This window comes from Saccopteryx leptura, chromosome 1 (genome assembly GCF_036850995.1).
Source record: "Saccopteryx leptura isolate mSacLep1 chromosome 1, mSacLep1_pri_phased_curated, whole genome shotgun sequence".
In the NCBI taxonomy this organism is placed as follows: domain Eukaryota; kingdom Metazoa; phylum Chordata; class Mammalia; order Chiroptera; family Emballonuridae; genus Saccopteryx; species Saccopteryx leptura.
The window spans coordinates 163243879-163268409 of NC_089503.1; the positions used below are offsets into that span (position 1 = coordinate 163243879).

A 24531-nucleotide genomic window follows, 5' to 3' on the forward strand; every position below is an offset into this window, starting at 1 on the left:
GTTAGAGTCGAGCTGGCATCGGGCATAGTGAATGGACTAGGTCAACAACTATTTCAGTTCATCCCACGATTTAAGCCTTTTGTGGGTATACTGAGGCCAGCTGAGTGGCCAAACAACCACCCTCCCCCCAATTTCTGTAGCATGTCACTGCACTCACATCATAGTGTTGGGTGGGTGTTCAGGTCAGAGAGACACACTCCTCTGTGTAGCCATTCAGGAAGCCAGAGTTCTTCCATTGTATGCCTTCTCTGTCCCTGGGATATCACCTCCACCTGCTTCTGTCAGCCTGAGGGTGGGGACAGAACCTAGAGCAATGAATGTAGAGGGACTGCACCAGCCAGGGCTGCTATGGTGCACATCAGTCTCTGTGCTCTTCCACCGGTGGTAGTGACAGGACCACATCGTCCCAGGGAGGCTGGGAAATGCCATCCAGCCATTGGGCTACAGAAGGGACAGTGGATTTTGGTGGACAGTTCAAGTTCTCTGACACAATGAGCAACTCGTTTAGAATGCTTGTGTTTTTCAGGTCTTTCCTGAGTGTTCACCATGGGCCAAGCACTGTGTCAAGAGCAAGACGGAGACCTGATTGAGCCCAGAGACACTTACGACCTACAGAAGCAGGTGAGGCATAACATGCGATGCCCGGCCTCCCAGGAGGAAAGGACAAAGTGACCATGCTCTGGAGGTTCAGGGAATAACCCTACACTGGGGAGCTGCTGGGAGCTCATTGCCATTGAACTTCACTTTCAGAGATAAGGAAGGTATGGTTAGTGCAGGGAGATGAAGCTGGAACTGGAAAGGCAGGTTGGTTATGCGCACCACAGAATAAGGAATACTATGCAGCCATGAAAACCATAGATTCAAACATATTCAAGGCCAGGGATAATTATTCCTGTTAAATGAAAAGAGACTGGGACTATAAGGCGATCTTATTTTTGGAACAACTCTTTGTCTGAATGTATGTAAAACATACCAATATGTTGAGGGGTGGTTTTCCAGTTTTCTTGAAAGTTTACTATTTGATCAGGTTTCCATCGGTATGCTTTGGTTTCATGTACTATTTTCTACAAATGGACACAAAACACCGTGATGTAAACCAGTTGTCCCCACACTTCCCTGCGGGTCCCGGGACTGTGGCTTTATCTGTATTTTCTTGTCTGTCCTGGAACCCAGGGCTTGTCTTAGGAGCTCAATACACACTCCACAAAATACCGGGCATGGAATGAGGCTTGTGTTCCTAGTGTGAAAGATCAGGACAATGACTTCTGGAAGGCACCTCCAAACACTGACTCTTACAGGATTTGTTTTGGGTTAACAACTCAGTTTGGTGTTGGCCTCTACTGGTGACAGAACTATCAGCCACCAGCCCACAGCCACGTCTCACATGACCACCAGAGGGCAGTGCCGGCTGCTCATGACATGATATTGACCTACTTCCAAATTTTACCAGTTGACCTGGTTCAGAGTGTGTATGATAATCTTCAACCACAGCGATTTTCAAACTTTTTCATCTCATAGCACACATATACTAATTACTAAAATTCTGCAGCACACCAGAAAATATATTTTTTCTGATCTGACAAAAAAAAGGTATAATTTTGATCATTCACACCAGAGGGCTATTGTTATGTTGACTGTTGTCATTTTTTTTTTTTTTACTATCTAAGGGAAAAGAGATCAGTACCCCTAACCAAATAGTTAGGTATGGCATGTTTTAAAAATTTTTGTAGCATACCGGTTAAAAATGGCTGCCTTAAAAGAATGCCTTTAAGGCAGCGGTTCTCAACCTGTGGGTCACGACCCCCCCACCGGGGTCGTGACCCACAGGTTGAGAACCGCTGCTTTAAGAAATCTATTTTATTTACTTTTCTTCAATGTCATTTGAAAGCTAATGAAAACCCCCTCCAACTAACAAATGTGAGGTGCTTCTCTGATCAAGATGTCGCTTGTGACACAGACGGGTAAAATGATGTGTCCCACACTATCTGTGTCCACCTCCATCCCTCTACAAACACCCATCCAAGGTATCTGTTGACCTTGGGTGAGAATGTCTTAGAGATATTGGTCGATCTCGTGGCCCCTTCTTGGTGATGTGAATCCGTGGGTAGCCGGTGGTCTGCTCACAAGGCTCACAAGGCCGAGGCAATGTCCCCGAGGCCTGGGAGACATGATGACAATGACAAGCAGATATCAGCAGAATCTGTCACAGTGGGAGAGCTGCTCAGCAGAGCCAAAGTCGGGTCCCCACTGGCTGCCATCCCCAAAGCACTGCGTCTGCTCTTCCCTGGGGAATTTGGCTCAAATCCTTTATATCCCCAAAGTGCATTTCAAGATTTTTGAGGACAGGGCCATTTAACCCGTTTGTATTGTTACTGTTGTAGTTGCTACCTTATTCTGTATATAGGGCTTTGTCTTGAAAACAGCAAGACGGAGCCAGTTTAGCCCCTCCCTAAGCCCCGAGTCTCAATAATCCGTTTATCGAGGCGCTGCTTCTCCAAGGGCCCAGGCCGACGCTCCCTTTTCTTGTCTACTCGGGGTTGAAAAATGCTTCCCCGTCCCTTGAGCGGGGCCCCTGCACCCTAGGCAAAGGCGGGCCTTGTTGCCTGAGCGACAGCGCGGTCGGGCTGAGGGGCTGCTGCGACAGCCAATGGAGGCCAGGGGCGGAGCCAAGCCGGTCTCGCGCGGCTACCGCAGGGCTCGCAGGTGAGCGGCCCCGGGGAGGGTTGTGGGGTCGCGGCGTCCGGCGGCGTCCCAGGTGACCCACCTCCCCAGACCCCGACGTCGCGGCGCCGGTCTGGTCGCAGAGTCAGGGCTCCCGGAGGGTGCGCCCCAGGTTTCTTAGGGTCGGAGCGGCCGGAGCGGGAGGTGGGCCGCGGGGCGGGGCCTGGGACGCCCCCTTCCTTCCGGGAGCCTGAGGCGGGGTGGGGAGGACGGGCCGCAGCTTGTGGCGCGGCTGGAGGAGGCCTGCGATCGCAGGAGCCCAGCCCCTACGCACTGCAGGTGCGACCCTGCCGACCCCGCGTCCTTCTGCAGGTGGGCGGCGTGCCGGCCCCCAGGTGACCAGCATGAAGCTCCTGTGCGTGGCGGCCGCGATCGGCTGTTTGCTGGCGCCTCCGGCCCAGGCCAACAAGGTGAGGGGCGGAGCTTGCAGCACCTGCGCGAACCGCCGTGCGCGCGCGCGCGCGCGGCGCCCCGCACCCTGGGGGCGCCCTCGGCGGGGGGGGGGGGGGGGGGGGGGGGGGGGGGCAGGCCGCTCGCGGGCGCGAGGGGATTGGGGCCAGTCTGTGTTGGAGGCAGTGCCCCGAGTTCCCCACACTTGCTTTGGCTCCTGAGGTATCGTGGTAGTGCTTCTAGTAACTGCAGCCCTGCTCTCTAGGGCTCAGGTCCGCGACAGACGGCATTGTCTGTCTGGAGGGTCCCCAACCCGAGTGCTGAGACTCTTGAGTTCACTGCATTCTTTCAGGGGAAATTGCCCAGCCCTGGGTTTTTGGTGAAGTCTGTGCAGGTTTGAGATTTTCTGACCATCGCCAAAGCCTGAGTGAGGTGTGAACAAAATACAACCGAGCACACCTGAAGGTCTAACTGGCTTCCAGGGATTCAGACACCGGGCAGCAGCCCATCCAGCGACTAGAGGGGGTGCACAGAAGGGAAGTGTCTGTAGGAAGGAAGGTCGGGGAGGAAGCTATTGAGGGAAAAGAGCGTATTATTTTTGGCCTGCACATCTTTTCTTTGGGGAAGAGAGAGGGAAGGTTTGTAGTTGTCATACAGATTGCCCCAGCTTTCTATGGGGGGTGGGGGGGTGGAGAGAGACCATTGTGACAGATGACCTTCCTGGCGCTTGGCCAGGACATCCCAGATTGATTGATTAAGGTGATGTTTTTGGGAAAGGCTGGAACTGCAATTAGGTAAGGTATTTAATCTAGTGTAAGTTCCATGTGGTATTGTAGGCTTTTAGCAAGAGGGACACTGTTTGGGGCCTGTGGGCTTTTTATTTAACAAAGGGCTTGTTTTCACTGTCTCTGGGGAATTCCTAACTGGGCTGAAAATATTTGTGACCTTGTCTCATGGCTTCAGAGGAACAGCTGAGTATCCCCATGAAAGTGGTGCTCACCCTGCCCTGTTCCTTCCCCCAGTCTTAACCTAGGAAGTTGTAGATAGGGGGTAACTAGGCCACCACCAAGACTACTGAACAGAGGTACATACACAGGTGCGGGCACAGGATAGAGGACTGTCCCTTCGCTTGCTGCCACCCCCCCCCCCCAAGCACCCTGCTCAGGGATGGCAGCCCTTGGCAGTTTTCTGTGGCTCCTTTGCCACCTGGACAGCTTGTGTGGAGGACCCTGTGGTATAGCATACTTCCTGCAGAAGTCATTCTTTGCTGAACTTGGGGGAAAGTCGAAAGCATTCACGGGGTCACCTTACGGAGTCTTGCTAGAGCCTGAGCCCAGGACACCCCTAACGCGCGCTTTCTCCCCCAGAGCTCAGAGGACATCAGGTGCAAATGCATCTGTCCACCATATAGAAACATCAGCGGGCACATCTACAACCAGAATGTATCGCAGAAGGACTGGTAAGACTGCACCTGGCAGGTGCAGGGCCACTGTACCTGTGGATCGGTTATGCTCATTGTGGATTGGGGTGGAGTTGGGGCCAAGGTTTCTGTGTAGGTTGATGGAGCATTTCTACTCTGGGCTTCTCAGGTACTGAGGCGCCCCATCCTCCCCCTGTCCTGGAGGGCACTGAGCACCAATGGGGGGATTCTGTGATAAGAGGGATTAGCAACACATGGGGGTGGGGGCATGGGGGGTGTCCAGGTCAGTGTTGCTACTGCTTGGCTGTGTAACGGGATTGTCAAGAAATACAGGTTCCCAACACCTTCTGCCCCCAAGTGTTGGGGTTTTTTTTTGTTGTTTTCCCACAGTTTTTATTGAGATGTAAGTCACATGCAGCATCAGCTAAGTGATGATTTGATGCAAGTAAATAGGATTAGGTAGCCCTCCGTGTCACCTCACACAGCCACCGTGCATGTGTATATGGTGAGCACATTTAAAATCACTCGGCAACTTTTGAGGGTGTAATACAGTTTTGTTAACTACGGTCACCATGCTGGACATCAGAACCTCTGCCCAAAGATTTTGGTTCACAAAGCCCTAAGACATGAATGAGGTCCTGGGCAAGCCCCGGGACCTTGTCTATTGTGGTCTCACTCCCAGAGCACTGGGGAATAAGCTGATACACAGCCCACACCAGACGCTGAGACCTCGTTCCATGGGCACTGGCTGCGCTCAGGAGTGCCGGCCTTGCTGGGGTGATAGCGGCCCGAAGCCCACAACCAACCGGTGTGTGTCTGTTGCAGCAACTGCCTGCATGTGGTGGAGCCCATGCCGGTGCCCGGGCATGACGTGGAGGCCTACTGCCTGCTATGTGAGTGTCAGTACGAGGAGCGCAGCACCACCACCATCAAGGTGACTGGCTCGTGCCATAGCCCTGCCCCACACCCTGGCTGCCAAGCACCCGCAGGCTCTGGCTCCATTCTGGAACATTCTAGGTGGCTATAGGACTGGCTTCTGGGTGAGCCTGTCCAGACTTCCCACCCCTGGAGCCAGCCATCCTGTGACTTCTGTCCCCGGCTTCCCTTACACTACGGGGTGAGAGCCTGGGAGACTTCGAAGTTCCATTCCCCCCATTCTTTCCAGTTCTTTTCTTCCTCTCCTTAAGTTTTTTCAGTCAACATCCTTGGGGGCCTCCCAAGGTTGTTTCTGTGGGGTGCTACTCATAAGCCAGTCAGAACTCACACTCACAGTCTGAGCCTCCAAGGTGTCGCAAGCCTCCTGGGAGCACCCCAAGAGCTGACCCAGCTGTGCTTCCCTGGCCCTCATGCTGGTGCATATGAGGGTGAATTCACAGAAGTGGGGGGCTGGCTACTCTGCAGGGAGTGAGGACTAGGGCCTGTCCCTTCCTCTGCCACCAGCAGGACTCGACCACAGTTCTCCACAGAGCCTCCCTGGTCCCGGAGTGCGGGTTCTGTCGCAGCGAGGCCCTGTCTCCTGATTTCTCTCAGCCCTTCCCGGACCAGTTTTGCAGCTCATTCCTATTTGTCCTATGAAGCTTCTAGAAGCAGCATCAGGAGGGAACTCATGAATGGAGCCATACTGCTGGGTTTCCAGTTTTCTTTCTTGAGGCTCATTGGGAGGGTTGGTGACCTTCACCCTGTCCTACCTGGAGGGAGCCACTCACCTCCCCCCAGCCCCCACCCCCATGCTGCAGTCCTGTACTCTCACCTCTCAGGAACAGAGCTGCCTGCCCCCACTCTGTCCTCCATCAGGCTGTGCAGACCCCCTCCTCTCATCCTCCACCTGGGCACCCCCGTGCAGCCCCCTTTCTCCTTCTCTGAACTTGCTCCAGGAGGCCCCGCCCTCTGGCGAGCAGACACCTGAGACCTGAAGTTCTGAGCCAGACATTGCCTCTCCCTCTTTGACGGGGAGGGACTTCCCAACTTGGGGATCTCATCAGACATACTTCTTAATCCCTCATATTTCCCTGCAGTTCTCTCTAGGGCCCCACACCTTTAGGCTCCCCCCCTACCATCCCCTCTCTTCCTATCCCCGAGGACAGGCAGGAGGTCCTGTTGCCCTGTTTAAAGAGGCATGAACTTCATGTCCTGGTCGGAAGGAGGTAGGCCCCATTGAACTTGGTGTTGATTGAGCCAGGCAGCAAGCAGACTTGAAGGTGCCGAGGTCCCTCTTGCTTTCACACCCCTCGTCTCAGTCCCCTCAGGGCTGGGCTGGGATCAGAGGCCAGTGGTGGATGGCCAGGCACTGTGGAAGTAGAACCACAGTTTGAGACGGAGTCCACACACTGGCTGCAAGTGACACCCGCCATTCTTATCCATGAACCTCGGGTGAAAGATTTGGCCCTGTGGCCCTGAGTCCGGTGCCTTTCGCCCTCCAGGGACCTGTGGATTGAGTGAGGCATCTCTGTGTCCCAATAACTGAGGGACTGTGGTGCTCAGTGTCCTGGGGAGCCCCGCCCAGGGCTCCCACACTGAGACTGGCTGGCTTCGCCTCACTGAAGCTGTCTCTCCTATAAAACAAAAATCTCTACCGCATGTCAGGCTCCCTGTGTACAGTGGAGATTTGAGGCTGTGGTCCTATCTCTCACTTTCTCCTCCCTGCAGGGTGGCTGTCCCCCTCCACCCGGTGCTGTGTCCTCCAAACTGAAGCTTCCCCCTCAGCCGTCCTGCTCTCAGCAGTGGGGAGTGACCATGCGCCACAGTCCATCCTTGGCCTCTGAGCTCAGCCCCTCCGCTGGCCGCTCCTCTTCCCTCTACATGGTGTCCACAGCTTTCCACCCTGTGCTGGACTTCTGAGGCCACTGGACCCTTTGCCCCACCCCCCTAGGGCATCTCGGGGTGTCCTGGTTCACAGGTTCCATTGTCTCTTGTCTCTGGCCCCAGAAGAACAGTTGGTCAGTTAGTGAACAGGTGGCATAAGGCCATGCTGCGATCCCTCCCAGCCTTCCCTCCACACAGCTCTGCAACATCACTGCACTGAACACAGGTGGCATAGGCAGAGGACGGCTGGTCACAGGGCACGGTGTCTTTTCAGGTCATCATCGTCATCTACCTGTCAGTGGTAGGGGCCCTGCTGCTGTACATGGCTTTCCTGATGTTGGTGGACCCTCTGATCCGGAAGCCAGATGCATATACCGAGCAGCTGCACAACGAGGAGGAGAATGAGGTAACGGTGCCATTGCTGCATGTGGCCCTGGGCCCCCCCTGAGGAGACTGAACAGAAAAGCCCCTCAAGGGTCCAAGGTGGAGGTTCCTCCCCTCTCCCACACTCCCATTCATCCCTCCTGTGCTAGGTCCCACACGTCACTCTGCCTCCAGTTTTTTCCTTGGCAGGGACTGCCCCATGTACCCGCAGGTGATACAGGGTGGCCCTGGATTTCTCCAACATTCGACGTCGGGCAGCTTTGGTGAGAGCTGGGGTGTCTTGTTTCCCTGTTAACACTACACTGGGCAGGGGCGGGAGCCAGCCAGGCCTGTTAGGTGTGGCGTCCTGGTTGCTCAGTGGTGTTGTTTGGCGGTGGGCTTCAGGTGGCAGGACTACCTTCAGTGATTCTAGATGCTGCTCAATGCAGAGCACAACCCCATGACCTCGTGGGGAGAGAGGGATGTCAGGTGCCAGCAGGGAGCGCAGGAGGTGGTGCCAGGTGGGACATCGACCTGGGCACCTGAGGACCTTGGCATTTCTGTATGGAGATAGTTATGTCAGGACTATGGCCGGTAGGTTATGGCCCAGTCAGTGAAAGCCTCTACTGTCACACCAAGGGGACCTGCAGACCCCTCAGGCCCTCCCACAACAGGGGGCTCGCACAGTTAATGATCGCTGTTGCCTCCTCCCATCTGCCCTATGCTGAAGAGTTGGGGAAGGTGTCCGGAGGCCGTGCTGTGCCGGGGGGGTCTCAGTTTGCGCTATGTCCTGGGACAATTAGTAGAAGAAACTGGATGTGTTCAGAAAAAAGAAAAGAACTCTAGGAGGAGCATCATAGCAGTGTCCAGATATTTCAGATGAGAGTCTGGCTTCACCCTGAGCAAAGCCAGGGGCAGCAGGATTCACAGCTGGGGGCCAGGGAGAGGAGGAAACTAAAGGCCAGGTAAATGGTGTAAGAAGCTATCTTGTAAAAAGTGCAATGAGTTTGGGGTTTAGGGTCACCAGAGGTCACTGGTCTCAGGCTGCACTGCCACGGAGAGCCCTGAATCAGAGCGTTTCAAGCCCAGAATGGAGGTAGGATAGGTCAGGCTTTGCCACACGAGGGCTGGGGCTCAGGCCTGAGTATGAAGATGCTAGGTAACATGGGCCTGGGCCTGCTGCTGCTCCTGGGTACCTGCCAGATCGCTGCCAGCTGCCCCCAGCCGCCCGGACTCCACTCACGGGAGTTTGTGCAAAGGCGGGGCAGAGAGGCTGAGCCTGGCCCTGCTGGAGCTGGGTGGTCTGTGTTCAGGAGGAAACCCTGCGTGCCTACCTGGTTATTAATGCACAGTAATAGCAGCCCTGGGCAGAGTGGGGGGGGGGGGAGCAGTGCTAATGAACGCGCGGCGATTAGGGTAATGTGGTAATAGCAGCCCTGGCTGGGGTGTAATTGCGAGATGCGCCATGATTACAGCCCAGGCGCGATTTCCCTGGAATGCGGGGCTCCCAGCACAGCCTCGTGGCTCTTGCCTCCTGGATGTGGAGCTGGGGAGGGGGCAGCCCCCAGCCTGGGGTCTGAGCCCGGACAACTGTCCCCTGGGGGGAGGGGTCGGATATGGTCAGTCTAGTTCCTGCAGCAGAGCCCAGGGTGGATCTCTGGGGACAGATTTTGGCTGAGTGGGAGGGAGTATTGTCTGCTGAGGGGCACTGTGGCCATGTGCCGGGGTGCCTGGGAAGCAGGGCCAGGGCTCCTGGTGAAGGGAGGCTCTCGAGGTGATAGCATGTCCAGTCTTTGACCTGGCCTGAGGGGCACCAGTTCTGTGCCATGATTACAGGAAGCCCTCCGAGCAGCCGTGAAGGGCCTGTCCCCCCCCAGGGGCGCCCTGAACCAGCACTGCCCCCCCCCCCGTTCATTACTCCGCGCAGCCTCTTTTAACCCTGTCCCAGGGGCTCCTGGTTGCCCCTCGTGGGGCTCAGCAACCCCTCTCCTGTGCACATGCTTCTCTCCCCACTCTGTCCTCAGGAGAGGGGTCACAGCCTGTGTCTGTCCTCAGGGTGACTGTCCCGAGACAGAGCCTGTGCTAGGTGAGCGAGCAGAGAACACAAGTGAAGGCCGTGGGCAGGATCGGGCGAGGGAGATGGACAGTCAGGGAGGAGCCTGTGGGAGGCTTTTTATTAGAACAGGGTTGAGGACTTACCCTTCCTTTGTGTCAACCTGGGAAGGCTTCCTGGCAGAGGCGAACCTTCACAGCCAGCTCTGGGGACAGTGACTGTTCATCTGCTGGAGTGGTGGGGGGACACCAAGGCTGAGCAGAGCTGAGGGGTGCTGTCTGATCCTGGATGGTGAGGACACCCTGCTGGCCCTCCTCTCTCAGGGCACATGGGGGTAAGGTGTTGAGGGGTGTGGCATTGTGGCAGAATAGCGGGTCCCAAGGCCACACGGCTGACCACTAGGCACAGGCTATGTCTCTGGGTTTATTAGTGGTCTGTGTGGTATCCCTTAAGAAAATAAGGGGATGGGGCCTTCACTGGGCTGGGGTACTTAGCTTTCGCCCCAACTGGAGGAAGGTCAGAACAGGACCTGTTTCTTTGGAAGTTCACCTCAGCCTATAGAACCCAGTGACCATGAGAAGGAAGCTCAGTCTAGGCCTCTGGGTTCTGCCCCATGCCCACCCCTCCCCAAGTCCGGGACCCAGTCCTCTTCAGGTCTGGAAGCTGATCACACATTGGGGCCCCTTGGCTCCATCCCCCCAACTCCTGTAGCAAGGACCTCTCCAGCCGGGGCTGCTGCACAGGGAGATAAAAGTGGCTTGTCACTTTGAAAGCCTGGCAGCCTGGGGGCTGGGGCTAGGCACTGGGTGCTGCCTCCTGGGATTCCAGCAGCATTAGCCTAATCCCCGGGCTCAGACACCCTTTGAAAGGAGGAAGCCAGCGTGTTTGCAGGGGCAGAAGCAGAGCTGCTCAGATGTGCGGTTTGGTCCTCTTTGAAGAGGGGGAGCAGGGCTTCTGGGAGGCTCTGGGTGTCTGTGCTGCTCACAGCGTGGCCCCAGAGCTCTCTCTACGGGGCCGGGGGACTGGGGGCCTGGGAATGGTGCTGGCCCTATGGGAGGGGGACAGCCCTGGGCCCCGAGCGGGGAATCGAGGAAAGGTGGGGGTGGCACCTGGGGACATGAAGGGGCTGGAGTGAAGGGGACTCGGGGCCACTAGAAAGGTCCCCTCCTCCCACGGGTGGGTGGATGGCACTGAGTGTGAGGCCCCTGGTCCCAGGGAGTTGGCAGGGGGACTTGGAGAAGACACGTGCTGAAAGGGACAGTTCCCTTGTCTCCTTGGAGCACAGAAAAGAAACGTGTGGCGTCCACAGGCGTTTCTAGAACAGCCATCGCCACCCCCACCCCCACGGTGTCAGGAGTGGGCTTTGCTCTTCATCAGCGCTCTGCCGGGTGCTGTCCGCTGTGCTGAACCTCTGTTTCTGTTTTCTGGATCTAGAATCCGTGTGGTGGTTCTGACCCAACAGGATATTGCGAGTGTGGTTTTAAAAGTGCTCGTTTGCCCTTAAGAATGAGATATTTCACTCTGATCTTCATGTGTGTGCGGTGTGACTGCAGGAGGGACCACTGAGGGCAGCAGGTGCAGAGGCCTGGCCGGGGCCAGCCACGGAGTCCCACAGGACCCACATATGGTGTCTCTGGAGCAGATGTGGAATCTTTAATACTTTTAATCAGACTATGAGCACAGAGCCTCTGAGCCCCCCACTGATGAGCTGCTTGCTGAGACTTTGTGTGACGGGAGAGTGGATGGCGCTGTGGTCATGTGGTGGGTGTGAGCGCTGCCCAGCCCCTGGCATCCCCACCCAGGTGGCAAGAAGAAGCAGGCTGAGCCGCTCCCTACCTTCCAGCTGCCTTCGGGCTGTCCCCAGCTCTTGACTGCTTCCAGAGGGCACAAGGTTAGGACTGGAGTGGGAGGGAGGCCCTGTGGCCCCACAGCTGTGGTGGCTAGGTCCTGGTGCCCACAGTGTCCCAGGGAGGCCTTAATGTCCACCTCACCCAGAGGGCCATACTGAGGCCTCTTTGGCACCATGGAGTGCCCATGGCACAAATGAACCAGGGAGGAACAGAACTGGAAGGTGTGCAGGCCATGAAAACATTCAGAGGCAGGTCCCCGTGCAGCAGGTTGGCCACTCCCCCTGCCCCCACCTGGGCTACCAGAGCTAGGGTCCGATGGTCATTACTACCATACCTTGAGTGTCTGCTAAGGGCTCTGCATTTATTGTCTTGCTTAACAGCAGGGACAGAGGGTCAGAGAACGAGGTCGCTCAGCTAGGGTCATGCTCTGAGGTGTCAGAGCCAGGCACTGGTGTGAGTCCATTGTCCCCACCACTGTGCTGAACTACGGGGAAGGGGACACGGAACATTCCCGAGCCCCTGCTCTAGGACAGCTGGTGTGTTGTATGTTCCACCCTCATGATTCACTGAGCCTCGCCATGTCATTTCCCATTTGCAAACCACAGTGCTCAAACTGTGGGTCGCAGCCTGCTCGGTCACCAGCTGCACTCAGTGTCCTGACCAGTACTTTTACAACACGAAGTAGAGTAGAGTAGAGTGGAGTGTATCAGATACGTCATACTGTTTCCCCTGAGACCGTTTTATTGTGAGTGATTCCTGCTGACACTGCAGTCAGGAGAGTCTGAATAGATTGCGTTTATTAAATTATTGAATTGAAGCCCAGAGAAGCCATTGTCTGGGGACACCCAGTTGCTACATGGTGGGGCCGCCCCTCCCCAGTGCCCACAGTGGACCCCTGAGTGGGCCAAGGGGCATCTTGGGCAGGAGGAGCATCCTGCCTGACTGCAGGCCCAGTGTGTTCCTGCCTGATGCTGCTACAGCCGTCCCCTCTCTTGGCACAGGACCCTTCCTCAGCCTGGGACATGGGCCACCATGGGCACTGTCCCTCTTCACCACCCTGTGGGCAGTGCTTACAAGACGAGTGACTCAGCCTCCGAGGACAGCGAGCCACCACCTAGCCTCACTCCTAGCCAGACCCCTCTCTGCAACTGCCCGCTCACCCAGCCCCCTACTCTCCCCGGAGTGCCCCCTCTCCCCAGCCCAGCAGCTGCTTAGTGACAGAAGCTGTGCCAGCCTGGGCGTTAGAAACAAAGTTGCATTCACTAGGCGGCTCTGGGCTCAGAGAGCTGTGCTAATCCCTTAAGAGACGGGTGGCAGGAGATGAGAGGCGGGCAGAGCTGAGGAGGAAATCCCCACGGGGGTGTGGGCCTGGCCTTCGGCTCTAATTCTCCCAAAGATCAGGTTCGGGTCCTGCAGGAAATGCACGGGCTTCAGAGGCAGAGAAGTGGTAATTAGGGACGGATGCTGCCTTTGACGGCAGGGCCGGCTCTGAGAGCAGAGGGGAATGGACCGGCCTCTGTCCATGCAGAGCAGGGTATGCCGGTGGGCTCCAGGCAGGAGGGCTGCGTTCAGCTCTGATTCTCATCCCTGCCCGACACCCACATGATGTCACAGTCCCATCCCGGCAGACCCCACTGGTCTCCAGCTTGTAATCGCTCCTTGGTGGACCTTCCTCCCACTTGGCCCCTGGGCCATCCCACCAGGGGCTCTATAGTCTCTGCACTGACCATGTGACGTCCTGCGGCCAATACTGTCTTCCTCCTGTGGGTTAGAAAGAGGCCTGTGCGGTCCTCCAGGGACCTGACCTGAGCTGTGGTTAGGGGGGCCCCTTTGCAGGCCCCAGGGAGGGCTGGGCCCACCCTGCAGTGTCCACAGAGACGCTCTGCAGGGTCCTCTCAGAGCCCACAGCCATGGGGGCTCCAACTCAGGCTTGCTTTTGAGACATCTCTTTTTCCTCCCACCACAGGATGCTCATTCTGTGGCGGCCGCCATGGCCTCCCTCGGGGGACCCCGCGCCAACACGGTCCTGGAGCGCGTGGAGGGCGCACAGCAGCGTTGGAAGCTGCAGGTGCAGGAGCAGCGGAAGACGGTCTTCGACAGGCACAAGATGCTCAGCTAGGCGGGCACAGGCTGGGGTGCAGGCTTCCAGGCTGGACAGAGCCCGCGGCCATATCTCCCCTCCCTCAGGCTGCCCTCCCAGGTCCTTCCTATAAAAGCATATGGCATTTCCTCCGTCCCCTCCATAGAATGTTCCCTGCTGGTTTAGTTCAGGAGGAGTGGGTCCTGGGCTCTGGCTTGTCTGCTCAGCTCTCTGGGGTCAAGGGGAGGGGTTGGCTGGCCAGTGGGGAGGGAGGCGTTTCAGGTGCGACTTTTCCAGCTCCAAATGTCAGAATGTCCTTACCCTCTGGAAGGCGGAGCTGGGCAGCGCCACCCAGCATGGGGGATAGCCACCAGCTGTCAGCATGACCTCCCTTCTGTGCAGCTCAGCTCATGTCCCTCCCTCCCAGCCCCGATCCCTCAGTCCTGCTGGCCTGGCCTGAGCCTTCAGGGTGGTTCTGATGGGACAGCTGATGCCACGGATCCCACTTGGTCCTTGGGCACACGGAGCGCTGGTCCTGTTTCCCTGCGGCTCTCCACTGAACCAGGCAGGACTGTGCTCCTTGCTGCCTGGGCCCTTGCCCCTCTTCAGGATGCCAGGCAGCCCTGCCTCCCATGTCGGCGGTATGTCACTGAGCCAGAAGGGTGGTGGCACCATGTGACACAAGAGGCTCTGAGTATCACTGCTCCTGTGCTCGGGCCCCCACTCATCCCCGAGTTCCCCTGTACCAATGCACGAAGAGAACGTCTGTTCTGTTGTCTGTAAGTCAGGGAGGCCACCATTAAATCATCTTATTTCTCTCAATCTCAAGAAATTTCAAGAACTTAGTGTTTCACTCGTGACCTAGTAAGTGCTGCGTCCAGAAAGGGGACAGCGTGGTCCTTGGCAGGTCCAGGCAGAGACACAGCCTGGACAGTCCTGATGTCTGTGGCAGTGCCCACGGCAGGGTCCCCCTCACCTGCTGGACAGAGACCAGCAGGCTGGGTGCTGCTACTCATGGCCCATCCTCTGCAGGGAGCGCAGGCAGCGACCCTCGGGACTACCCCGAGAGCCTGTTTTGTTCTGTCTTTGTGAGGCGGTCCCCCTGAAACTCTCTGGTGTGCTATCAATGTCTCACCAAGAATCAGCTGTTCTCACTGCAAAATCCATTTCCCCAGATAAAAACTGCCAGGTATAAGAGGGGAAGCTGCCCCGGGGAAGGAGTGACAGCCGCTTCCAGGGGCTGTCAGAAGCCCTCAGTGCTGGGTCACTTCTGTCCCACCCCCAGGAAGTACCCTGTGAGGTGTCCAGGGCCCGGGCAGAAACAGTGCGAGAAGCACCCATGATCTGAGTGTCCCCAGGGTTGTCTGAGTAAGCCTGCCCTGAGGACTTTGTGTGGGGCCCCAGGCTGGGTTCTTGGTGAGGCAGGTGTTCCCGTTTGCAAAGGTTTGCCAGAGTTCAGAGCCTACTGCTAATGCTAAAGGTGGGGGGTGGGAGGTGACACACAGGCTTGCTTCCCGGAGGAGTGGAGATGAGTTGGCACTGGAAGACAGCGAGGGTCACCACAGCTGTGGGGACTGAGTTGACTGGGCCCCGAGCAGGTGTGCTCGGCGAAGCAGAAGTCCGGTGGGATTGATGGGAGGTCCGTGTGCTACAGGTGTGAAGCCGGGACAGGGGAGCCAGCACTGAGGACGTTTCTGCCCTCACATGCCCAGCATCAACACCTATTGGCTCATGTGCTGCTCTGGAAGCGCCAGTCCTTCTCTGCTGTCCCCATGTTCCCTCAGAGTCCCGGCAGCTGTCCCTCCGGGTGGTTGAGAGAGCTGTCCCCTCTGCCCTGTGGCCACGGTCACTGTCCATGTCTTCATCGTTGCTCAGGACCATTGCAGTTCTAGCTCGGTACCAGAGATCTGTCACTTCCCTCCTCCAGTACCTCCAAGGGGTCCTGTCCCCTAATGCTCCAGTTCCTCATTAAGGCCCAGAAGGCTTTGAAGTCATGACCTGCCTGCCCCTCCTGTCCTGTGTCCCCAGAGCCAATTAGCAGGAGTGAAGGGGGAGTCACTGGGCCCTGGAGACAGGGGCTCACAGGTCCCCGCCAGACCCCGCACGCAGCTCAGGCCTGTCTGGAGGTGGGAGCCCAGCCTGGAGAAGTGGGTTCCCAGGTCTGCACCTCGCTGCCCATGCTTGGGCAACTCCCTGGGGCACCCCCAGAGCCAGCAGGGTAGGCAGACAGTGCCGCCTGGAGGCCCAACAGACCTGGCTTCTCAGCCGCTCGGCCCCGTGACAGTCCCATCAGCCCCTGAGCCAGTCTCGTCTTCTAATGACACTGTGGCCCAGGGCCTCAGCCGTGGTGAGTGCTCCTCAAGTGATGGTGACATTGTTTGACCAACCCTGTTTAAAGCAGTGGCACAGTCCAGGTCCATGCTCAGCCCGTATCCTGGTGCAGATGCTGGCTGCCGCTCCCTCGGTGGGTGCCTGAGAACCTGTGAAAGCCCTCCATGTCTCAGTTTTCTCACTGCAGAACAGGATCACTACCTCCCGCACCAGGTGCTTGTTGGGAATAAACTGTGTGCAAAGTATATAGAACAAGCTAGCACAGACGGAAGCCCTGAGTGTGGTCATTACTATCATTCCTCCTGCTGGTCACAGCTCAACCCCTGCCTACTGGTCAGCGTTCTGAGGAGTCACAGGGACCTCTACTCTGACCAGAAAATCCAGGCCTATGGCTAAATCCAGCCCTGTTGAGGCTCTGCTCAGAACCCTGTGAGGGGTGATGACATGCTGTCTCCCTGTGCCTCTTATGTCCCCAGGCAAGAGCTGAGCAGGAGCCAAAGCCACAGGCAGGCTGACCCCGAGGGTGCTGGGCAACTGATCAGGGTGGACATAGAGGGCGGGGCTCCATCTACAAGGTACGAGCCTGGTCTGCACCTGGGCTCACTGTGTGACCTGGAGCAGCAAAGTCCCCTCCCTGCCATGGTCAGCTTCTCCAGATAGGGAGGATATGACACCAGCCAGTACCTTTCCAAAGTGCGGGTCACAACGCGGGTGGTGTCAGGTGGTACCCAGACAAGCACTTCTCATTCTAGTACTACGTCGTTGTTTTAATGCATATTAGAGGGGGAGAAAACAATGTAGTTAGCACATAAAGTCAAGATTTTGTGGATTTTAATGTAAAATACAAAAGGGTGAGGAAGGTGAAGATACACAAAGCAAATATTAGTGGCCTGGCCAGGTGGCTCACTGAGTAAACCATCAACCAGGTGCACCAGAGGCACGGGTTCCACCCCCAGTCAGGGCATGGACGAGAAGCAGTCGGTGAGTCCTCTGTCTCTCAAATAAATGGGAAAATTTCAAATAAATAAATAAATAAATAAATGGCGTGTTTAAAGGAAATATCAGCACAGCAGTAAATGCCATTATTCTGTAGTGGGATTTTGGAAGGATTTGGTGCCAGTGTGCGGGTTTGGTCCCTACAGAAAAAATTATTTCTGCCAGCGCCCTCCGCCTCAGAGTCCCCATGGGTCGAAGGGGTTGAAAAGTGCTGAGCGAGGGTCTTCACTTTGCTGGGGCCATGGGGCCAGGGTGGCTCAGGCCAGACGCCAAGTGGACTCATAACACTGCAGCCCAGGAATCACCTAACATCCCCTAACACCTGAGCTGGTGTCATCTGACCACTCAGAGAGTCGTATCCCCTAAGCATACGTTTCCCCCATGAGAGACCCTGTGTCTCCTGCCCTGTGTACTCACGAGGTATCTCCTCCACTCTAACCTGACCCACAGACTTCCACTGCTGGAGGGTTGTCTGCCCTGGGTGCTCAGCCAGGGAGCACCCTCAGGGCACAGCTTCTCCACCTGCCTCTGTGCAGGGACTCAGGTGGCCAATCACAGGAGGCCAGGAGTGGCTCTCTCTCCTCCCCAGGCAGGTCCCAGATCAGAGGAGCCCCCTCCACCCCCCTCCCTCCCCTTCTGGGTGTGTCGCCACTGCCGTTTGAAGCTCCAACAGGTGAAGTGTACCTGGCTCCTGGTGCCGTGGCAGGAAGCCGGGCAGAGGCTGCGAGGAGCTGGGGCAGGCAGGCAGCACGGAGGTCCCGCTGTCCTCCACCTGGTGGCCCACAGCCGCAGGTCGCCGTGAGTGGAGCACCCTGCTGGAGGAGTGGAGGAGCCCACCCAGGAGGTAATGCACGCAGGTGGCAGCAGCTAGGGGACACGAGGCCAGGAGCACGTTTACTAAAGGCTTAGTCACCCGACTGCTTTGCCCCCAAAGGAAAACAGCCCAGCCTCCCACTGGCTGGGGGAAGGCGATGAGATGGGCTGCTGCAGGCACTTGCTGTGGGTCTGCCCGCTAGAGTGCCCACAGCACTGGGTTTTTCCCAATGCCCGATGCCTATTGTATCCAGAGACTGAAGCATGGTTTTTCTGGGTGGAGATCAGCTAGGGGGCTTCCCTGCAAAGGAGCTAAGATGCAGAGGTTGGAGGCCAGGGAGGGGAAGCCTGGCTGCATGTGGCCATGTGAGGTGGCTCTAGAGGTACCTGGCTGTGAGTGGGGGCGCAGCCTCTGGAGTCGACCATGGGGGTCAGGTCCCAGCTCTGCCACTGAACAGCTGGGTGACCACAGGCCATTTGCTCATTTGGGTCTCTGCCCCACCCCTGGGTACAGGGTCAGTACTAGTGTCTGCCCCATAGCTCTGCTGTGGGGGTCACATGAGCACAGATCAGTGTGCAGTACAGAGTAAGGGCCAGGCAAGCATTCTTCTTGTTGTTTAGATTCTGCTCTTGGCCGGAAGCATGATCTGACTTCAGCTCATGGAAGGTCTCGGAGCCTGTTTGCCCATCAGTAACCTGGGGATACAAACATCCCTCAAAGGGATTAAGTTGGTTGCTACGGTGACTGTAGTCTCCTTCCTTGGAAAGTAAGCCAAGACCCTGTCCCTGTTAAAACACCATATTTCCTCCCATTCTGGGCCCTGGAACATGGTGTGGACAGAAAACTCTGTGTCCTCAGGCCCAGGACCTCTGTGTAGCTGCTCCGTGCATAGACGTTGGACAAGGTCATCATGGCTGTGAGGGTGCCCGCCCTGCTGTGACAGTTGGTGGGTCAGGTCAGTGACACTCATGTGTGGCCACAGGCTCGGCCATCCATGTTTAGGCTCCTTCTTGGGGATGTCCTGTGTGTCAAGAGGAGGGCCACAGCCCTGAAGGATGTGGAGACACATAAGGCATGATCCCACCCTTGTCCTCAAGAGAGCAAGAGGCCAATGGGTGACAAGGTAAACATCCAGGCCAGGGGACAGCCCGAGAGAGTGTCCCCAAACCAGTCATGACCAACTAGGGACCGACAGGCAAAAAGACCTTAGGGTTCAGGGCAGAAGGAGAAAGAACGGAACGGGAGAGGGTAGGGGAGGGTCTGGGCAGGAACCCGCTCTGCTTCCAGAAGGAGGAGGAGGAGGAGGGTGAAGAAGGGAAGGGCTGAGTCTCCCAGACAGGAGCAACCCCAGGTCTGATGTGGGGGTGCGGTCAGAGAGGGGTGGGCAGGAGGAGGCCAGCAGACTGCTGAGGACCTTCGATGCCAGGCGAGGGACAATTGTCTATGGGGAGGAAGAGGCCTAAAGTAGTGTTATAGGAGGGGAATCTGGCTGTGTGCACCCAGAGAATCTGTGTGGGACAAGATAGAGCCAGGGACCTGTGACCCCCCCCCCGTGTCAGCCCCACATGATCTCCCTAGGAAGAAAGTACAGACACTGTCCATACCCCACAGGACAGAACACGGGCTTGCTCACCATCCCAGAGCTGAACAGTGGTAAAGCCAGGGTCTAAAGCCCATTTCACTGCCCTCAGAGTCCTAGGTCATCAGCTAAATTTCGACAAAATGCAGAAAGCTCCTGTTCCCTCTAAGACCACATGAACGAAAGACGGATGGGACAGTCAGATGACAGCCAGTAGGCACAGGGGGTCATGAGGACCTCAGTCACCAGAGGAGGACCTGGGTGGAGATGTGAAAGGCCAGGGCCACTGTCCCAGCTGGCCACAGGTGGAGGTTCTCATAGCCCCAGCTTCCTCCTTGTGGAGTGGGACTGAAGACACCTCCTACAGGGACACATCGTGAGGGCTAAGCGACTTTAGTTCACTCCAAGGAGGTGGCATTTCCTGGAAGCCCTGTGGCAGGGGTGTTCCTTCTCATTGACAAAGCCTCTGAGTCTGTGATGGGGAGAAGCCTCGGGAAACCTCACACTTCTGTCCTGTGACCCCATATCCATCACCTACAATAACGGTCCTTCCAGACAAAGAGAGCAAAGCCTGGACAGGCCTCTCTGGTGTCTCTGGTTGATTCATTTTCTCAGCTGTTGAGAGAGGCTCACCCGGGATAGGGTGATGACGGTGCCCAGCCAGGGCCAAGGTGTATCCCAGTTTCTCCTGAAGCCCAAGTTAACCATGTATTGGCTGTGTGACCTTGAGAAAGTGGCTTCACCTCTCTGTGCTTCAGTTTTCTTATCTGTCAGATAAGGATAATGAGTCCCTGCCAGGTCGTGAGGGTCACACAACTCTGTGTGTGTGTGTGTGTGTGTGTGTGTGTGTGTGTGTGTCTGCACACGTACATGTGGCATTTAAAATCATGCCTGATGAGGAGGAGGTCTCATCTGCAGGTGGTTTTCTGGTCCAGGAAGGCTGAATCCCAGCTCACATGGGCCAGTTTTTGAAGGCCATTTTAGCTTTTAACCTCTCTCATGTGTACACAGGAGCCCAAAGGCCTGCATGTGAATCTGGACTCTGCCCTATAGCAGCTGCGCTACCTCGGGTGAGTGGCTGCACCTCTTGGGTCCTTGGTCTCCTCACCTATAAGGGGGGAGTGGGCACCGCATGTGGCTTAGACACTGAGAATAGAGTCCAGCACATGTAGGGAAGCACAGTGTGTCTGGCAGGAACTGTACTAACATGCCCTTTGCTCTCGGCAAAACTGGGGCAGCCTCGAGCTAGTCCTCTGTGAGCCCAGCCCATAGCGGGTTCCCAGGAGGGGTTCGGGGGAGCGAGGGAGGGTGGGTGGGTGGGTGGACGGGCAGTAGGACCCACGCCAAATACATTCAACTTATTTCAGTTACCCTATTCCTCCAAAGACTTGCGAAAAGAACACCGTGGATAGAATTTCCCTTTAGACTTCCATCGGGACAGATGTGACTGTGGGGAGCAGCTGGATGTGGGTGTCAGTGCTGTGCCCAGGGCAATGCTGGAGGAGGGGGCACGTACTGTCTAAGGTCTTCCATAGCCACATCCCAGGATGTCAGAGCCTCTGGGAGCTCCTCCCAAGGCTGCCCCTGCCTCGCTGACAATACCATTAACTCCGTTCCTATTAGATGCCACCTAAATTTTCCCAAAGACCTGGAGATTCCCTTGGTACCCAAGGGCAGTAATAACAAGGAGTTAAAACATCCACAGGGCCTGACCAGGCGGTGGTGTAGTGGATAGAGCATCGGACTGGGATGCAGAGGACCCAGGTTCGAGACCCCGAGGTTGCCAGCTTGAGCGCAGGCTCATCTGGTTTGAGCAAAGCTCACCAGCTTGGACCCAAGGTCTCTGGCTCGAGCAAGGCTCAGTCTGCTGTAGCCCCACGGTCAAGGCACATATGAGAAAGCAATCAATGAACAACTAAGGTGTCGCAATGAAAATCTAATGATTGATACTTCTCATCTCTCTCCGTTCTTGTCTGTCTGTCCCTGTCTATCCCACTCTCTGACTCTCTCTCTGTCTCTGTGTAAAAAAAAAAAAAAAAAAAAAAATCCACAGGTGTGAGGTCAGGACCCAGAATTCCATCCATCTGTTGCTGCCATTGCCTCTCACGGCCAAATGGTGGTGCTGTTGACCATCAGTTTTGCCTGGTCTATTGATCTGAGCGGATGGACCCTGGTCCTGCCAAGCCTTTGAGCAGGTCTTTGAGTGAAGAGGGTCCCACCACTGAGTTTCTTTGAGCTTCAGCAAAGGGGCTCCTTGTCGGGTGCCCAGGGGTGCCACTCCGGGAGCTGGACTCAGTCTCTTTCCATGCGGATTCTTGCCTTTAGGACCAGCAGTTACCCTCCTAAGAACATTGTCCAGGTCGCCTTCCCTTCCCAAGGACACCAGGGTGACCCTGGGGCCTTTGCCACCAGGGCAGACGCTCAACAATAGCACAGTAATCAGAACCTGCTGAGGGATGTCCCCTCCAACGAGAATCAGAACTTAGGACACCCTTGTTAGGCCAGTGGAAGCACCTCTGAGCTCTTGGTTTGAATGTGAAGCCACAGCAGGGACACCAGGGAACATCGGCGAGGGCATGATGCTCAGCATTGACTAACGGCACAGCTTTGGGCAACAACTTCCCCTTTAAGAGCCTCAGTGTTCACATGTCCAAAACTGGATGATCTTCACCCCATCTCATCAGAATGTAGGGATTCTCTGGGTTATTCAACCAGTACCTGCAGGGTCTCCACCTGCCCAGAGCTGGCCCAGGCTCTGGACACAGGCGCCAAATAATAGACACTTCCACTCAGTGCCATGAAGGAGCCCCCAGGATAGTTGGTGTTAGAGGCTGCATGGGGCATGGCGGTCTCTGGTAACATCTCTCTGCTTAGCAGAGACAGGGCTATAAAAGTCCTAACAACAGCCTACTTTCTTGGAATCAAAGACAAGACACATGTCCTTCTGTAGAGAGTGAGACCCCTCAACCAGGTCGCCACTGAATGTCTATCGCTAACTTAACCAGTGGTCAATCTTTGAGCCCCTCGGATGGAAGGCCCGGAAAAGTACCAGTGATAGGACTCATCCCCACTCTCAAAGGAAATAACATTATTGGCAGTTTTTATAAGCCAAGCCCCGGGGGTGTTATGGGGTATGTTTTTTCTCATTCGGTTCTCATATATTATTACCCTCTTTGAGGGGTGTTTTAATTCTCTCCAGCTGTGGAATAGGACTCAGAAAGGCTGTCCAGCAGGATGGATGATCAGAACTGGATGGAAACTCTGTTCTGTGTGTCTGGTCTTCAGCGGGTACCCTGCTTTCCTTTACAAAGCCTACCATGTCACTTGACAGTGGGGATGACACGGGAACCCATCATTCCAGGCTTTTCCTAACTATATGTCCATCTGCTCTTCTTCAGGACGGTTCCCCAGGACCCTCTGCGGTGCTGGCCGGGTCCTAAAGAGCAGCCATCAGTTCCCGACCCCACAGGTGGCCTAGGGGTCTTCAACACCGTGAAGAACCAGGCCCCAGCAGGGATCCGCAGGGAGATCGCCTGCGAGAAGCGCCCTCGCAGGGCTGCAGGCCAGGCGGTGCCCATGGCTGGAGGAGGAGACAGCCGGCCCTGAGTCCTGTGGCACCCGGCTGGCCTCGGGCCGGACTTGTGTGCGCTGAGCCTCTGCCAGGCGCCACCCTAGTCCGCAGCGATGGCGCTTGTTAGGGAGACTGCGGAAGCCACCCCAAGGAGCGAAGAGAAACCCTAACCAGTCCTGGAACCCCAGAGCTGCTGCTGGCGATGTGACTCGTCCCCCTGGTGGGGACGCACAGACCTTGAGCAGGGGAGATTCGGGGAGGGTCTGCCTTTGGGTGCAGCCCCCCGCGGCACAATGAATGGCCACTTCTGCCGGGCGCTGATAGACCGGGGACCCGCGGCGCCCCCCGGCGGCATGCAGCTGGGGACTGCGCCCCCTCCCCGGCCGGCGCCCCTGCCCGCGGAGCCCCCGGGCGCCGTGCCCTTTCTGCTGTTCCCAGGCCCAGCCGCTGCCTATGCCGGCCTGTTCCCCTGCACGCCCGGACCCGGCGCCCTCGGGGGCTACGACTGCCCGTTTGAGCCTGCCTTCATCCACAAGCGCAACGAGCGCGAGAGGCACCGCGTGCGCTGCGTTAACGAGGGTTACGCGCGCCTCCGCGGCCACCTTCCCGGCGTGCTGGCCGAGCGGCGGCTGAGCAAGGTGGAGACGCTGCGCGCCGCTATCCGCTACATCCGGCACCTGCAGGAGCTGCTGCGCGCCGCCCCCGACGGTCCACGGCCAGAGCGCCCCGGCGACGCCCAGACGCCCGAGGGCCCCCGCTTCTCCTCCTCGCCGGGCTTGGAGTCCGAGGAATCCAGCCAGTGATTGGGGTCCTTGAGGCTGCCCACTGCCGAGAGCGCCCGGGACTGCGGGGTCACGGACACCCGGGGGTGCGCGCGCTCTGAATCTACGACCCCTTCTTCTCCGCCCTATTGCCAGCCTCCTCCTCGCCAGCTTGACGGGGGTGCAGGGTAGGGGTGCGAAGGGCCAACGCGAAGCAAGAGCCGGTGGGCGCAGCGGGCGCAGGTCCCGGGAAAGCTCGGGTGCTCCCCGCGCCATCCGATAATCCGCGGAAGGGCCGCTCAGGACAGTCATTCGGAGGTCTGGCTTCGGTTCGGCTTCAGCCCCGCGCGGAGGAAAGCCGGGGCCCAGCTCTGGGGTTGTGCACAGCCGGCCTCGGTGCCTTGCGCTGTCCTCCGGACCACAGTCGTAGCACTGGGTCTGCGAGTCCCTAGGACTTGAGCCGCGCTTTGGTTTGGATGCACCCTATCCCGCTCACCACGAGATGGCCTCAGATACCAGTCTTCTTTGGGAGCTTGTTTGCAAGCCCGTCTTGTCCCCGCTGCGGGGTTCTCTGGCCTCCCTAATGGAGGGCGACCATCCTGTCCTCCGCTCCCTTTTCCTCGCTTTTCCCCCAGATTAGGTGAGGACTCATTTCCCCCTCAGCTGCGGGCCTCTGTGGGCGGTGGAACCATATGGGCGCCGTTTGCACCAAAGGATCAAATAAAATGTGTTGAGTTTGTGATTCCTGGATCATGGTTTGCCCTCACGTGCCCTTGTCCCACTCCATCTTGGCACCTGCC

The 24531-nt window shown here is 57.0% G+C and overlaps 2 protein-coding genes across 4 annotated transcripts; both read left to right on the forward strand.

The window, feature by feature from the left end:
• Nucleotides 1-2684: 2684 nt before the first annotated feature.
• Nucleotides 2685-14501, forward strand: TMEM9 (transmembrane protein 9). 3 transcript variants are annotated; one of them, XM_066379843.1, is made up of 6 exons: nt 2685-2703; nt 3034-3131; nt 4479-4570; nt 5357-5465; nt 7608-7739; nt 13566-14501. In XM_066379843.1, the coding sequence occupies exons 2-6, from the start codon at nt 3066-3068 to the stop codon at nt 13716-13718; spliced, it is 552 nt and encodes a 183-aa protein (XP_066235940.1). In that variant the 5' UTR covers nt 2685-2703; nt 3034-3065; the 3' UTR covers nt 13719-14501. The 3 variants fall into 3 exon arrangements, with proteins under 3 accessions (XP_066235940.1, XP_066235939.1, XP_066235941.1); XM_066379842.1 differs by lacking the exon at nt 2685-2703 and adding an exon at nt 2721-2833; XM_066379844.1 differs by lacking the exon at nt 2685-2703 and adding an exon at nt 2733-2822.
• Nucleotides 14502-23263: 8762 nt separating this feature from the next.
• Nucleotides 23264-23773, forward strand: ASCL5 (achaete-scute family bHLH transcription factor 5). Its single transcript, XM_066360132.1, has one exon. The coding sequence runs from the start codon at nt 23264-23266 to the stop codon at nt 23771-23773; it is 510 nt and encodes a 169-aa protein (XP_066216229.1).
• Nucleotides 23774-24531: the final 758 nt, after the last annotated feature.

What these genes read in the sequence shown, in the direction of transcription:
- TMEM9 (XM_066379843.1), top strand. Translation starts at nt 3,066, where the DNA reads ATGAAGCTCCTGTGCGTGGCGGCCGCGATCGGCTGTTTGCTGGCGCCT. An exon ending in CTCCGGCCCAGGCCAACAAG is followed by an intron (nt 3,132 to 4,478) that starts GTGAGGGGCGGA and finishes TTTCTCCCCCAG; the next exon opens with AGCTCAGAGGACATCAGGTG. An exon ending in AATGTATCGCAGAAGGACTG is followed by an intron (nt 4,571 to 5,356) that starts GTAAGACTGCAC and finishes TGTCTGTTGCAG; the next exon opens with CAACTGCCTGCATGTGGTGG.
- ASCL5 (XM_066360132.1), top strand. Translation starts at nt 23,264, where the DNA reads ATGAATGGCCACTTCTGCCGGGCGCTGATAGACCGGGGACCCGCGGCG.